General features: G+C 41.7%; 1 protein-coding gene across 6 annotated transcripts in view; it reads right to left on the reverse strand.

Moving 5' to 3' along the window:
* LOC117429602 (protein CASP-like) overlaps positions 1–16174 on the reverse strand; it is a 163267-nt gene that overhangs the window by 54830 nt on the left and 92263 nt on the right. For all 6 annotated transcript variants that reach the window (XM_058998296.1, XM_058998293.1, XM_058998292.1 and 3 more), the window contains exons 9-11: positions 4996–5044; positions 2255–2359; positions 611–799 (exon numbers count right to left, since the gene is read on the reverse strand). In XM_058998296.1, coding sequence (XP_058854279.1) covers positions 611–799; positions 2255–2359; positions 4996–5044 — 343 coding nt within the window. The remainder of the gene's footprint in view (positions 1–610; positions 800–2254; positions 2360–4995; positions 5045–16174) is intronic.

Consider the following 16174-nt stretch of genomic DNA (forward strand, 5'->3'; position numbering starts at 1 on the left):
TAGGGAAAGTTAACTGTCGATATGTTCAAAATCTCACAACATGGCAAATGTACAGTAAAGTGCAGCAAAGCAGAGGGAAGTACCGTAGAATCACAGGGACGCAAAGCAAAAACATGTTCAATTCAAGATGAAATTAGGGGGTACAGCAAAATAGTAAAGCATTGTAAAGCACATGGGTGGAAGATAAAACACAGGGGTGCTCAGTAAATCACAGGGTGGCAGAGTAAAGCACAGGGGAGCAGGGTAAAGCACAGGGGAGCAGGGTACAGCACAGGGGAGCAGGGTTAAGCACATGGATACTCGGTAAAGCACAGGGGAGCAGGGTACAGCACAAGGGAGCAGGGTACAGCACAGGGGAGCAGGGTTAAGCACATGGATACTCCGTAAAGCACAGGGGAGCAGGGTACAGCACAAGGGAGCAGGGTACAGCACAGGGGAGCAGGGTTAAGCACATGGATACTCCGTAAAGCACAGGGGAGCAGGGTACAGCACAGGGGAGCAGGGTACAGCACAGGGAGCAGGGTACAGCACAGGGGAGCAGGGTTAAGCACACAGATATTCGGTAAAGCACAGGGGAGCAGGGTACAGCAGGACTGGCATGGTCAATCACCTTGAGTGTGGAGTTCTTGGTGCTGAGCTGCTGTTCCAGCTGGCTGATCTGGCTGGTTGAGCTGTCGCGCAGTTTGCTCAGGCTGGCCTGCAGTCTCTGTACGTCCTCCACCAGCTGCCCAATCTCCCGGTCCTTGGCTGTGAGCTCCACCTCCAGGCTGGACCGTGTCAGCACCTCCAGTGCCTGCTCCTGCCGGCACAGACCAGCAGAGTTAGGGTCAATTCCATTTTTAATCCCAATTCCCTTTTAATCAATTCAAATACCTATTCCAATCATTTTACAAAAAAAAAAGGCTTTATTGAGCAAACAAATACTACTTAATGAACTTGTCAGGTAACCTGATAAAGCCTATGGCATAAACCTAAAAGACTATGCCGTAAAACGGAATAGGAATTGTAATTGTATAAAAGGGAACTGGGATGAGAAATGGAATTGGAATTGAAAAAATGGAATTGACCCCAACTCTGTAGACCAGACAGCACACCGCACACCGGGGTCAGCCAGGCCAAACCAGCAGGCATGGCACTGACTCACCACCAAATGACAAAGAATGCGGCAAGATCCATGTTCCTACCCTTGAAGGGGTTATTATTTGTTTGTTTATTTAGCAGACGCCTTTATCCAAGGCAATTTACAGAAACTAGGGTGTGTGAACATCAGCTGCAGAGTCACTTACTACGTCTCACCCGAAAGACGGAGCACAAGGAGGTTAAGTGACTTGCTCAGGGTCACACAATGAGCCAGAGGCTGAGGTGGGATTTGAACCGGGGACCTCCTGGTTACAAAGGTTCTGGATAATGAAGTGATTCCATAAATCATCCCTCAAGTGCAATTCCATTCCCTGTGTAGGTCATTTTGAAATAAGTACATGGAAAACAGTTAAAGAAAGACTACTTTCAAGTAATCTTTTATGATTGCCCTTCCTAGTTTATTTCACCTTAGAATTACCTTCAGGGTCAAACATCCAGCTCCTTCCCCTAACCACTGACCTGGTTTGACCGTGAAGACATTGCTAAGGTGACCAAAGAAGTAATTAAACCTAGTAGCAGATATCATTCTAAAGAACACACATACATGTTTGCTGTGCTTGCATTCAAAATTGCACAAGTGAGACCTAGCAAATGTGGGTGAGATTTATGGAGTAGTTTCATAAGCTACAGTAATTAGCTTCAGTGTCCTTTCCCAGATTGTGTATTTCACTTAAAAAGTGTGGCTAAATACACTCTAAAACGTGTGCCAAAGAATGTCCTTAGCCAGTTTCATTACAACTCTCACTCTCTCTCTCTCTCTCTCTCTCTCTCTCTCTCTCTCTCTCTCTCTCTCTCTCTCTCTCTCTCTCTCTCTCTCTCTCTCTCTCTCTCTCTCTCTCTCTCTCTCTCTCTCTCTCTCTCTCTCTCTCTCTCTCTCTCTCTCTCTCTCTCTCTCTCTCTCTCTCTCTCTGTGTCTGTCTCTGTCTCTCTCTCATACAGTATGTACATGCTCCTCTACTGAAACCCCAGTGGGGGGTAGCACAGGTATCTATTTAGTAGTGATAACTTACATTGCTGGTGTTTGGGTGCTATCAAATGGCCCAGGCTGTGTGAATATGGGGGGAGGGGGGTCTATGTGCATCAGTCCCCCAGTTTAAATGACCGTGGCCCTTACCACATCAGGGGCCTTCTGGATCTGCGTGGCCAGCTGAAGGGATTTGTTAGCGGATGTCAGCTGCTCCCGTAGGCCCTCTGCCTCTCTCTCAGCCACCTCGGCTCTCTGCACCAGAAAAACAACGGATTCATTTCAACAACCGACAGTTACTACAAGCACATTCATCAAGTCATGAACCAGCGGCTGTAACTGATTTCCTAAACAATCCACCTAATAAACATTAAGGGGGAGAGAGAGACAGAAAATAAGAAATTCAGAAAGTGATGGATTTTCATTTGAAACGGTACAAGGAGGAAATAATGGAGCCATTATGACAGTAATTTCACGCTTGTGGAGAGGAATCCCCCTGCTGATAGTGGCGTCGCGGGCTGATGAACCTCCCAGACTGATAGGAGGAACACTGGAGAGACTGCGCCTGCTCTCCCCTCTCCACCCGCCACGGGGATGCAGTGGGGAGGACATTCTGAAGCAAGTGTATTCTGAGAGGTTATTGCTAACGACACAAAACTAACAAGAAACGAGAACAAATCACTAGCTCTTGCTAGTTTATTTTTTTTACTGTTTAATTCCTCTTTGAATACTTGCCTTTCCACTTGTCTCAAAATAGGACCCCCTGAGTGTGTGTGTGTGTGTATATATAATTGACGACATTGAAAAAGACTGTTTGTCATTGAACTGATTAAGTTTCTTTAAGTATTTCTAAACTTCTCTGGATGCTGGCGAGCTACCGACCTCTGGAAGGCAAAGGTAAGCCCTGCAGGTGTCCGCTTGAGCTAACCAGGTGCTTAGCCAGTAGGGTCTGCTGTAGTGCGATTATGAGAAACAGTCCCTGCTGATTCTGCCCCCTAACCCGGGGATTCAGAGCCAGACGCTCCCTATGGAATCCCTAGTGTAGACTGTCAACTTGGCACAGCCAGGACTCAAACCGGCACTCCCCTGACTGTATGACTCTCCCTGCACACCACTCAGTCATGCTTTTACCAGGTGAGCCACTCAGGGACCCCTGCTCCACCTTATGTTTTACATCTAATAGGTTTTCAACTCACCTAGAAAACAGTGGAGCTAACTGGAGCAAGGGCTTAATAAATCTAGCTCAATATACTGGCATCAACATAAAAAATGAACACATACAACTTTGATTTAGTAGTACAGACTTGATATGTGTTGATAAGATCGATGTCTCTAGATTGACAGCAAGGTATTAAAGATGTAATAGTAATCTGTCTGTTTCTATGTGGGAGCTTTGCCAGGATTCAATCCCTCTGTCTAGCCCACACAAAATATCTCCAAATACAATGGTCCCAAGTTCTTAAAACTTTAATGAAACGTGTCATTCTCAGAAGCTAAATAATTACAATAGCTGTGTAAATTAGTCTTATTATTTGATCATAATGTAGCTGATTGCTCTTCAGAAATTATATACAGCAAAAAAATAATAATTATAGGGTTTGGGTTAGATAATTACACAGCGGCAGGATTTTAGAAAAATGATCAGAGCTTTTTTCCGTCTTCTAAAGGTAAAATTTAATTACACGCATTGCTTTTGTTCTAAGACACAGCACAAGTATCTATATAGATACAGTAAATGTAGTAGATTTCTCAGTACTTACATGGGGTTCAGTTGCCTACTATATTACTACTACTACTCAATGTACTTGTACCTAACACAATAGTTCCAGAAATGTTCTCCACCAAGCGCTATTCATTATATTGTTCACAAATGTGCAGTTTTGAAAGAAACGCATGCTACAGCAAACACGTATTGTCATTTGAAAACATGATATCTGGCTCTACACTAGGTTAAAGAACTCACTCTTTGCAAGCCATGTTATTAGACTGTCTTACACTTCCTGGTTCCTTTCAACTGGTGAAATTGTCCCCACTCCTTCACTGGCTTCTTTCCAGTCAATAAACCAATCAGCTGTGTCCCTTTATTGACTGACATGCTTTCAGCCAGTAACATGGTGTGACTGAAAACACTGCTGGGGGGAAATGAACAAGGAAGTAAAGCAGTAGCAGACTTCCTCGAAGGCATGGCAAGCACACTGGGAAATGTTCTTGAAGCTAGTGTAGTGCCAGATGTCTCTTTTAAATGAAAATACATTCTATATAACATGCGTTTCAACAAGAGCTGCACATCTGAGACCTGGGTAGCTAATGGAAGTGCAAAATGGGTAAGATTTCTGTTAGCTACAATTACTTTAACTCGCATGAAGACATTCCTTCCAGTTCCAGCTTGCTGTTTTCATTCAAAAGATCAGTAAAATGTGACGTATACAATATTTGTTTTTCATACATTTTCTGTTGTTGTTGTTTTATAGTTAAATATGAAAGCATCACTACAATGCAAAATAAAAGGAAAAACCTGTAGGGTTTTGTTTGTTACTAGAGGTGCTGTTCAACACATCGTTGGTCAAAATTGCAATTAGCAGCATTCTGCTAAAATGAGCTTCTCACAGTGCCAACAGATGACTTAAATTGAAGTCACTATTTGTTGAACAATCTCTAAAATATCAATTCCAATTCCTTGAAATGAATTATAATTGGGAATTGATTTTAAAAAGGAATTGGAAATGGAATTGGAATTGAAAAACAGAAATTGACCCCAACCCTGACACCGATTACAATTTTAAAACCAGAACACGCCCATCATACAGAGGGTCGTCATATTACCTTTAACTATATTATACCCAGATTTTCAAACAAATAAAAACCTGTCCAAAAGAAGATCAGAAACTCACCTGGTTGGCTCTCTCCAGATCTGTCATAACCATCTCGATCTCATCAGCCCTGCGAAGGACAAGACAGTTAATACAGTAACAGGCTTGTCAAACCATACTGTGTACTGCACCCTGATCCAGTATGAAAAGCACTGCCCTTCTTTGGATTAATCACAGATTCTCAATACCTGAAGACATTTTAATGGTCTGAGCAATGGACCGTAAAGCATTGATGATTCCACCCTAGTGTTAAAACATTTAATTAAAGTCAACATGTATTGCATGCTACTCAGGGGAGTAACATTGAAATGAATAGAGTGCGGCAATGCTCATGTGCACCATTGCATACGTGTGAGATTGGGTTTTTAGCATTGTGATACAAAAATGTGAAACAAATGTAAGAAATAAATATCCAGAAACTTACAGGAATCTGTCATAATGCAACCAAGATTCAAGCAAGACAACTCCAATCCATTCTGATTTCATCCAGTACTCCAGTACATTAGGACTGGGCTAGACTTATTATTAGTATGTCGTGATTTCCCACTACACCGTTTAAACTGGATTAAATCAGAATGGAAGCACCTTTCACCGATTCTCCAGAGGCTCCAGCAGCAGGAGGCTATTTTGGTAAATGCATTTATTCACATATCACCTGCTTAGTACAGCTTCATCACAATGTATACTAAACTCCTTCACCCAAAACAGAACAACAAACACGGCAAGGCTGAACCACAAGACATAACAAGAGATTTTCGCTATACCACAGCTGAGTGCTTCAACCAAACCGCCCACTGAACCCAGAGTTAGATTTTAAAAAGTAAAGACGTTACCAGCCGTTCATTCTGACAGATTTATACAAAAGACTGATAACCGCTGATCTCCTTAAATGGGTTAGATTAGTCCCAGGCATTTTACAAATAAAAACTGTTTCAAATTGAATTACATCAATAATCCCTCAATGGAGGCTGTGTGGTCCAGTGGTTAAAGAAAAGGGCTTGTAACCAGAAGGTCCCCGGTTCAAATCCCACCTCAGCCACTGACTCATTGTGTGACCCTGAGCAAGTCACTTAACCGCCTTGTGCTCCGTCTTTCGTGTGAGACGTAGTTGTAAGTGACTCTGCAGCTGATGCATAGTTCACACACCCTAGTCTCTGTAAGTCGCCTTGGATAAAGGTGTCTGCTAAATAAACAAATAATAATAATAATAATAATAATAATAATAATAATAATAATAATAATAATAATGTGAATTCTCTGGAGGTGGGTCTTCCATTTCCCAGTGCAAAGTCTGTTGTGAGCAGCCTCTCCAGCACTGTGCAATGCCTGGGTATCAGTGAGCTGGGCAGGAGGTCTGCTGAGCAGACAGTTAACTTGCACTTGACATCCCTATCCTGTTCTATTCCCAATGCCTGGAAGAGGGGATCTGAAACTACGGGATCGGGACCCCCGGGAGGCAGAGGGGTGCAGTCCACATCACATTCTATACCTGTTTTGTCGATCGGTCAATTGATACGTACCACATTAAAGAGGAAGTAGTGGGGTTCCGAAAATATAGCGTTACACGTCCCCACGTGTTGCTGCAATTGTTTAAATAACGCACCTGTCATTTCTCTTTTCATTGTTAACATCCTGACAATGTTTTACACTTATAAGTCTGTTTCAAAGCTCTTTTCAAAATGTCAGCTCAAGTGCACTCATAGTGTAAGGATTATTGCCCACATTGTCAAACAGGTAACACAGCAATAACGATCCATGATGTGGTACGGACCAGAAAAGCCAGAGCACTTGTTATGTTTTTTTTTTTTGTATTTCTCTTCCTGCAGTGATTTAGAGGACAGATCTCAAACCCCAGTGCACTGGATCGGACATTTTGAAACAAGCTTTGAAACAGACTTTAAAGTTATAAGTGTAAAAAGTTGTCAGGATGTTAACAATGAAAAGAAAAATGACAGGTATGTTATTTAAACAGTTGTAGCAGCACGTGGGGACGTGTAACGCTATATTTTTCGGAACCCTGCTACTCACTCTTTAAGAATAATACAAACTGTTGGGTTTTTTACATGCATTCCCATTCTACATATAGATGCATTTATGTAATCCAGCTTGTTTGTACACATTTTGCTCTAAATCTCCCTCTACTTGGCTTGGAGCTTGCTTTGAGTTTCACTGGAGATCCTAAATACCTGCGCTGAACTGCCCTGCTCATTCCATTCAAATCTTTCAACCCTGCCAGCCCCACCCACCAATATACACAGAAAAGGAGAGAAGAGGCAGGGCCATTTGAAAGCTTATATTGTCATATGATCTGAAGGGAATGATAAAGGCAGGTTTAAAGAAGAATAAAAATGATTTAATATTTAAGCAACAGGACCAAGCATCATGAAATAGAAATGGAAATATTGAAATGACACCTGAAGCTATTTGCTCTTTAAAATCCATCCCCACCTGAAACAATCTTTGGTTTACCCTCTCATGCCATTGAGCCCCTCTCAGTTACAGCCTAATCCTTCAGGCGGTGAGTAGCGAGGATCTGGCTGGGAGTGCGTGCCTCAACGAGAGAGGCATACCAGCAGTAAAACTGAAGGATTACACTGGTGTAGTCTTTAGGCTCCCCTTAATACACTCTAATCGGATATCATATTTTCTATTCTGTTAGCGCAGAGCTGGATCCCACCCAAAGGCTTGGTCAAGGCGTTTATTCAAAGTTCACCTGCTTAGCTCAGAGTTTTTACACAGGCTCTGCCAGGGTCACTGCATCACATCCATTTGCTTTAAATGGACATGTAACTGTACAAAATAAGGCTGTCATTTTATCAAGGGGTTTTGGGGGACAGAAATACAGCTGGGTGTACTTTATTTGTTATAATTAGTTGTAAATGTGTACATCTATATTTGCTGGTTGTTTCGAAGAAGCATAGAGAAATCTAGACAGCAATCTAAATATTTCTAATATAAAATCCAAACATATTTGCCTGTTCACAATTGCCTTGCCCACAAATCTACAGTGAAATAAGGAATCTGACTCAAAAAGATTTCAAGAGCTGTGTAAAATATCTGATCTCGATACTGAACAATGATGGAGAATTAACAAAGCTAAGGAAGATGTTGTAGTTTGACTCCAGGGTACAGTTTATAATCAGAGAAGTACACACTTGTCTCACTGTGGATAGTAATTACAGCGAATCAATTTTTCTGTTTTAAAAGAAGAAACCGTCTACAGTTTCATCATTCCCAAACGCCATTTAATGAAAAGGACTATGGAGGATTTTGCTACACACATTGACATGAGCAACTTCCGTGAGCGACACTGAAAATGAAAAGAGGGATGAAACAATATAGTGGAGAAAGTGAAAGGTAGGGAAGAAATAAACGCTACCAAGCACACCTTACGAGGCACAGTCTAATACGACAGTTTTGTGATCACTGCAAATTCATAGGCTTACGTTAATCGCAGGAAAAAAACAGGCATTACCAGTAAGTATATCCGACGTTAATGCAATCCACAGGGGTTAAGCAGCGAAAGCAGTCAATCAAGGTACAGATGTGAAATATTTCTAAATACGTTTGGATTTAGCTGGATTTGACTCTAAACCCCAGCAGTGTTATAGACAGAACAGAATGCTGCCTGTATCACTAATACAGGTCACAGTCTTTCACACAGGGAGTTACCATACAACAGGCTTCAGTGCTTAAGACAGATATGGCAGGCAACAGCTTTGCTAAAGCTTTCTAAAAAATAACAAGGAATACACTATCAAAGCCAGGAACTGTACAGAAATAGCAGAGCCCATTCACCATTTCAATTCTGGATACCATTCTACAGTTTAAGTTGGACTTTCAGAAATCCTACGAAACAAAATGCAAGATTCGGAAAGAGGAATCTATTTGATTGATGTAAATAGTGGTTTATATACAATACACTGTTAAAAGGGGGGGACTTTGAGAAAACCATCTCTACGAGTGTGTGTTATTAGTGTGATTGCATACAAGTAAAATGCCAGGCTTGATCCTATTTTAAAATTGAAACCGTGGTGGTACTGAGATCAAATTAATACAACTCTGAGACTTAATCATCACTGCACTGGTATCCATGGAAGAAAAGGGTTACATTTACAAAATAAAAAAATGACAGTTCATTATGAATGTAAAATGTTCTGAAGCCACTCGGTTACAGTTTCAAGCATATCACATTTTCTTTATGCATCCAAAACAAGACTTTAAAAAGGATGATACTTGTATGTGTGGCCCTGTATAACTGAATATTTAGATACCTTAGACAAAGTAGGTTCTATATAATTGACGAATAAAGATGTTGTTAGATTAAATTAAATAATTTTTACACACAGCATTTATGATTGCTACAAACAAGCCTTCCTAACCAGATTACAAAGTTTGCCAGTGACTGAGCGACATTCAAACCAAGAATTGACAGGTTCTTCGCTCTAATCTCTAGACTGTACCATCCCTGATCCCTGATTGCTAAAGTAACCCATTTTGACCTAAAAGGTTTTCATTATCTCCAGTCTCTTGAGAAGCTGCAACTCACAGGAAAGTCCTATAGCAAACTCACCTATTCACAAATTAACAATGATAATATGCAGGTCCTCAATTTGCAAGCAAATGAAACGGTCTCTCTTTCTCTTAAACACAGTTCAATCCTCTACGGTTAGAAAAATAACCTTTCTTTTGTCACTAGTCTGTCTGCCTGCCTGCCTGCGTCTATCACAGGAGCATTGTTCATGGTGTGGTGAATTCAATTATGACGCACAGCACATCGGGTCTCTAAAAGGGATATGATATGAATAATATAACATGTGAAGGAGAGCTCTATTAAAAGGCAGTGTGAATGAGTCTTCCATCAGTCAGAACTGGGTCGCTGGGCTTTGACCCTCAGGCTGAATCTGTAGCCTGCAATACTATGTCTTCACCACTAGGAGGAACCACCTGGCCTTTATGAAGGTGAAAATTGTTTGGTGCTCTGTTTTGAACCTTCTTAAAACTGTCAACCTGTTTACCCTTTGCTGTGCCCGTGACGAAATTCATTTTATAGTTTATAGCAATGATGTTGTTGTAGGTTCGTTGTAGGATGACAATGAAAAACACTTCCAAGTATAAAAATTGACAGAACATGTCTAAATGCCCTTTTCTGGTTATATATGATCCTATTTTGTTCTGGGTGGTAATCTTGTTGGTAAATCGGGTTAGTTTGACAGTCGGGTAGTATTCATAAACCATTTATCTCTTAAGCTTGCATAAAAAAAACTTAGCCACACTTAAATATTACAGGCATCTAATACTGTAAGATCTTCAGCTCATTCTGAACATAGCTGATATGTAGCCATGTCTAGCTTAAAAGGTGTTTTAGGAATACCAGTTAAAATTCTGTTGAACAGTAATAATAGTAGCAGTAGTCAGTATTTCTTATTCATCATGACAGAAATGATTACAGTGTTGTACGGAAAAAAAGGTCAGTATTTTGCACAAAGGTTACAGCAGACCAGACGCAGGGAAACCTACATGGTTTAATATAATAAAAAGAATGCTTTAAATTACAAACTGGAATGACATGACGTGACACAAACCCTTGTTGGCTACTCCTCATGTGATTCTTTTTTTGGAATGCATTTCCTGTACAATGTTGCGGAATGAGATTTCTATCTAAAAGAATAGACTGAGAACAGGCAGCACTGCTTCTGCTTTCCGCAGTGATGGGTTAAAGAAAAGACCCTCATGGGAGCTAGCCAGGCACTGTATTAGAAACACCTTGAACCTGCAAGCACAGCAGACTCCAAGGCAGGGCCTAGGACTGCCTGCAGTACCTGAGGGACATTGTTATTATTACTAAAACACACACACAGCACAGCAGGTCTATACTGCGCCTCATTAATGCGTCTCCCGGTCTTCCTGCCTCAGCCAGTTTGTAGCAGAGGGGTGCTTATGAACACAGACAGACCAGACTCGGGCACCGCCATGACCTTTCTCTCTCGCCGCTGTCGGAAATGAGAAGTTAACCCGCGGGTGAGGCCCTACAGCCTGGAATAGCCGGCTATATGAATTCCCAGTAATCCCGCTCGCGCTCTCTCTCATATCCTGTGTTCGTGCTCGTCCCAAATCCCCCGGGGCTATCACGCCATTTCGCTCATTACATTTATATCTACCCCCTCTCCCCTCACTCTTTGCCCTCGCTGCTGCCACCGAACAGGGATTGTTTGCTTTTTCCAGTTGCTTAACCTTTTTCTGAAGATTGAGTGCCCAGATGGCTGCTGGGTTTGAGTCCTGCAAGCGAAAGCAGGCAGGCAGGCAGGCAGGCAGGGAGGATGTGCTGTACTAAGAATGTCCTCCTGTACTCACATTGCCATTGCTCGATTTCCTTTCCTTTCTCCACATCAGTGGAGAGCTGGGGGCCGGTTTAACCCCTTTAAGGAATCGTCTGTTTCTCCCCTGCCTGACAGCTTGTCACTATGCGGGCTAGCTAACTCAGATTAGAACAACTATTGATATTATCGATAAAACTATAAGCGATTATCATATTATTGGAAAAATCGTGTTTTTCACCTAACGCTAGAAAGGCTCAGCGCCACTGATACTGAGATGTTTTGTTCCTCTCTTGTCCTGTAGACAATGATTTGTCCAAAAAGAGATATTGGGGGGAGGGGGGTTAAGTGCAAACACTTTAAAAACTAATATTATCTCAGACACGTTTTGATCAATTCACTAGGCAAAATATATGACAGAATGAGTTAGGGGTTCAAACAATTTCGGATATCTAAAACTCTAAATGGAATCAGCCATTTCCAATACTAAATACTGCTCCCTAAAATGCTGTGCACATGCTCTGAAGCAGCTGGGCTGTACTTCCCATCTCTAGTTTGGGGTTCAGGGTTTTCCTGAGACTGTACCCTGTGCATGGAGCTAACTGTTCACATGCAGAGTCTGCTTCAATGCAGCACTCTGACATGTTTTCTATTTAAAGAGCACCCAATCAATAAGACATTAATCTTTCAACAAAACAAAACCCAATACACATGGCAACCACTTTTAAATAGGAAAAAATAAACTAAAGGTCTTTATCTTCCTAACCTGGTAAATATAAAGTGAAAGCTGGGAAAAGCAAGCTTCTGAGTGCATGTGCGGATCTGTAGAGAGTGCATTCATCTGGCAGTACAAGAGCTTTTAGGGGTTAAAGAAATACATATTACTAGTAGTAGAAGAAGTGGTCACTTTTCAGGTTTTAAAGAAAGCAAATCGTCTATTTTCCAGGTTTTCAATAATCCAGGATAATTATGTTATTTATGATTATCAATATAATCTACAACTACAATCAGATTTTGCAGTGTTGACTAAACATTTCCAGTTAAGGCAGCAGTTCATTATAGGCGAATCCTCTCTTTTGAATCTACAGCTCTGACCAATTGAGACTTGGAAGCCAGCCCCTCAGTGTGTGACTCAAAGTCATCCTGACAAGTACACTGCCAGCCCTCCACCCTTGAGAGTGGCAACACAGGCTGGCCTGCACTTAGAGGAGCAACACGACAGGCAGGCCTGCACTCAGAGAAGCAACACGACAGGCAGGCCTGCACTCAGAGAAGCAACACGACAGGCAGGCCTGCACTCAGAGAAGCAACACGACAGGCAGGCCTGCACTCAAGAGAGCAACACGACAGACAAACTTTTAGATAGAAGTCCTTCTCTTGAATGTATTATGTTTCTTTTAGGGTTTCTAAATTGTAATTTTTACTATGAGCAATTATAAATCATGTATGAGAAATCAACTAATCGCTGTCAGTTCTAAATATATCACTTTTTTATGTTTAATAGTAGTTCCGGAGTACAATCTTTGTTTTTGTGATTTCTAATAAGTATGCTGTGTGTTGGCTGACTCTTATTGTAACAGAAATCATTTTGTACAGTTTGAGCAGCCAGTCGCCCAAACTCTCCTATAACAAGGAGACACCCAACACACAGCAAATTAAATTATAGCATATCTGAGTAAATCTGTCCTGTATATATAGTACAATAAGTCAACAGATCTCCCCTTACAATTGTTTTCCTTCAATTCCATATCATAAGGATCACACAAGACAAGTGATCATCAATAGTTCTAATGAATCAATAGTCCAAATGACCCCCTAACTTATTATTGACTGATGTGTAATATCAGGGTTCATATTGACGGAGATACCTGAGAATGTGTGTCGATCCCTGTGCATGTGTGTGTGCGATTCTCCATCAGCACTGCATGGGTTAACCCCGCCTGCACCAGGCTGGTGCTCTGCTCAGCCGAGCGGTAAATGGGGAGGCTTGGAGGAGGCAAGCAGCCACGCTGAGAGGGCTGTGATGTAAAGCGCTGCATTAAAATTTCAGATCATAGCACGCCACGCGGCCAGGGCTGCTGTCTGCCTGAATGGAGAGCTGGGGGAGGGGGCACCCGACACCCTGCAGCCTTCTCGGCAAACAGCAACATTCCTCAGCTAACACCACTGAGGAGGGGGCCAACAAACCATGAAACAAATCGATGAGTTCCATTATCCTGCTCGACTGCAGATCCCTCCCTCCTCCCCTCTCACGCACACGGACACTGGCGTCACCTTCACAAACACAGAGAAGTAGGAAGGACTAGTGCCAAGACCAAATTTGGAAAAGGGTGAGGATGGGTTCTGGTTTTAGGATGGTATCATTGTAGTTAAGCAGTACTTTGCCAATTATGATCAGCAATACCTCTAATGTACCTTCTCCTCCTCAATCAGGAATATTCTGCTTCCAGTACTGTGCATAGTCAAAACTCATTCAGGTTCTACCATCCTTTTACAACATCCTTCCCCGGGAGTTTTTACCCGTCACACAAAACTTAACCCCATAAAATACTGGTTTAAGCAAGAAATCCATTACTTTACATTCAGTAGACACACTTACGTAAATGACTCATTAAAGCAATGCAAGGCTGTCTATTTTGTGTACTGTGGTACTGATACAAGCCAACTTCATTAATTTGTACCAAACCTGGTACAAATAAAGTATAAAAGTTTACCATGGTAAATTTATACTGTACCTTTTCCATTAGTTATACTGAACACTGACTGTATTTTGCAATGGTTAGCCATGCTTTTTAATATGCTTTACCATACCTCCATGTGCTTTACAATGCTTACCTATGCTTTACCATGCTTTCACTGTGCATTATTACACTGTGCTATGCTTGTACTGCAGGAAACTTTTATAAGGGTGGTGAAGGAGGTCAGTCTTTAAAACACAATGAAGACTTTCATCCTATCTGCAATGAATCATGTCATGTCCATAGTGTACCGTTACAAGTCTGTTTGCAGATTGATGGCAGGATTGCAACGGGATTGGAAAGCATGCTTTACTGAACTCCTTTCCTGGAGAGACATACAGTACAGTACTGTACTCCTCGGAGTTTTGTAAGCTTCATGTGGTTGATTGGTTGTGCGCTAAGTCATGTGCAGTTTACTGTAGCGCCACTGACCCTAGACATACTGACATAAGAACACAAACTTCAAAAAAATAAATAAATAAAAGGAGTCGTGTCATTTGCAAAAGGTTTTTTTTTTTTTTTTTAATTAATGTATTTGCATAATTTAACACTCTTGCATACATGTGGAAAGAGATTCTGTAGCTTTGAGAAAGAAGGTCAGTACCATGAAACCATAGGTCACCATGTGGAATAGAATCAAGGCAAATGCTAAAACACAGGTCCAACAACTCTGCCAATCAAACCTCTGGCAATAAGGGCCAATCTTGACCTAGTTGCTGATACCATCAAGAATATATGCTAAGGAATGTCCATACCAAGTTCATCCAAATGTATTCACCCGTTTATTCATACGTTCTGTTACTGACTTAATTTTATACATCTGCCACCAAGTGTGAAGGAATTAAATGTTTTTATACAGCTTATCTAGTAGCATTATAGTGGAAAGAATGTATAGATACAAAACCCAAACAGCACTCCAGTAAGCATAATCACTGTGCAAACGAATGATTTTAGAGAGCTAAACATTTTAATCGTAAAGCCTTTTTATTAATATTATTATATTTATAACCCCTAAGAACAGCTGTATTAAAATGCCCTTGGCACATTTGTGGTTGAGCCAAATCATGATTTTTGAACAAGAAAGCAACTCCCATTTATTTAATGAATGAGGATCTGGCCAAAACAGAAAGCTGTGCTTCACGGCGCACTGTAACGCCTGAAGGCATCTGAAGTAGTCCAAAAACGAAAGATCATGGGGGAAGCAGTGAAACTGAAGTGAAGCCAAAATCAGCGTCCCTTCACAGCTCAGCGAGACTGAGAGACAGAGACAGAGGGAGTGAAAGAGAGAGAGAAAACCAGTTGTGATTAAACTTCTTTAGCACACGCTTTAAAGTGTATTGCAATCTGAGGGTATATGGAGGCATACTTACAGTACATAGAGAGAGATAGATCAAACCTGGGATTGCCCACTTTGGCCTGAGTTTGTCTGGTCTGGACTGAGTTTTTTTATCCAAGTTTAATTTGACCTGATTTTGCAGGAAATTATCAGGTTCAGTCTAACATGGACTGTTGGTTTGGTCTGGGATATATTAGCATGCTGTGGCCTGGAACTATCAGCTCAGACCAAGTTTCATCCCTGTGTCTGGTCTGGGATATGTTAGCACGCTTTGGCCTGGTCCAGGTTGCTCTGTCTGATCTGGGCTGTGTTAGTCAGGCCTGGATGGCAGAGGCCCAGCAGACAGAGCTCTTAAAGCAGCAATGTGAAAGCTCCCAGCCTGAAAGCCGCTTGTTTCAGGGGGAATGTTTTCCATGACTAGTTTGAATTGAAATGTAATTAGCCTCTGGAGACAGAACAAGGAGCCATTGATGAAGTACAAGCAGTCTGTCTGTGCAGAGCCTGTGTGTGTGGGGGAGGTGCCCAGCCCCTGCATGTTTATTAATGAGGGGCATCTCCACACAGCCCTCGCCAACCCAGTTGCCAGCTAGAACAACCTCAACAACCTCCACTCTCACACCCTGGGCTGCAGCTCGAAAAGGTACATTACAAAGTGTAATAAACACACTCAGCACATGTGACCAAGGACTTCGTTTTGGAAACCATCTTGAGGCTTGGGTTCGAATCTAGAAAATGTTCGTTGACCAGTATTAAATATCAAAAAACCGCCTTGAAATCTGACACAATTTGGCATTGCCAGCGAACCCTGC

Source organism: Acipenser ruthenus, chromosome 24 (genome assembly GCF_902713425.1).
Source record: "Acipenser ruthenus chromosome 24, fAciRut3.2 maternal haplotype, whole genome shotgun sequence".
In the NCBI taxonomy this organism is placed as follows: Eukaryota; Metazoa; Chordata; class Actinopteri; order Acipenseriformes; family Acipenseridae; genus Acipenser; species Acipenser ruthenus.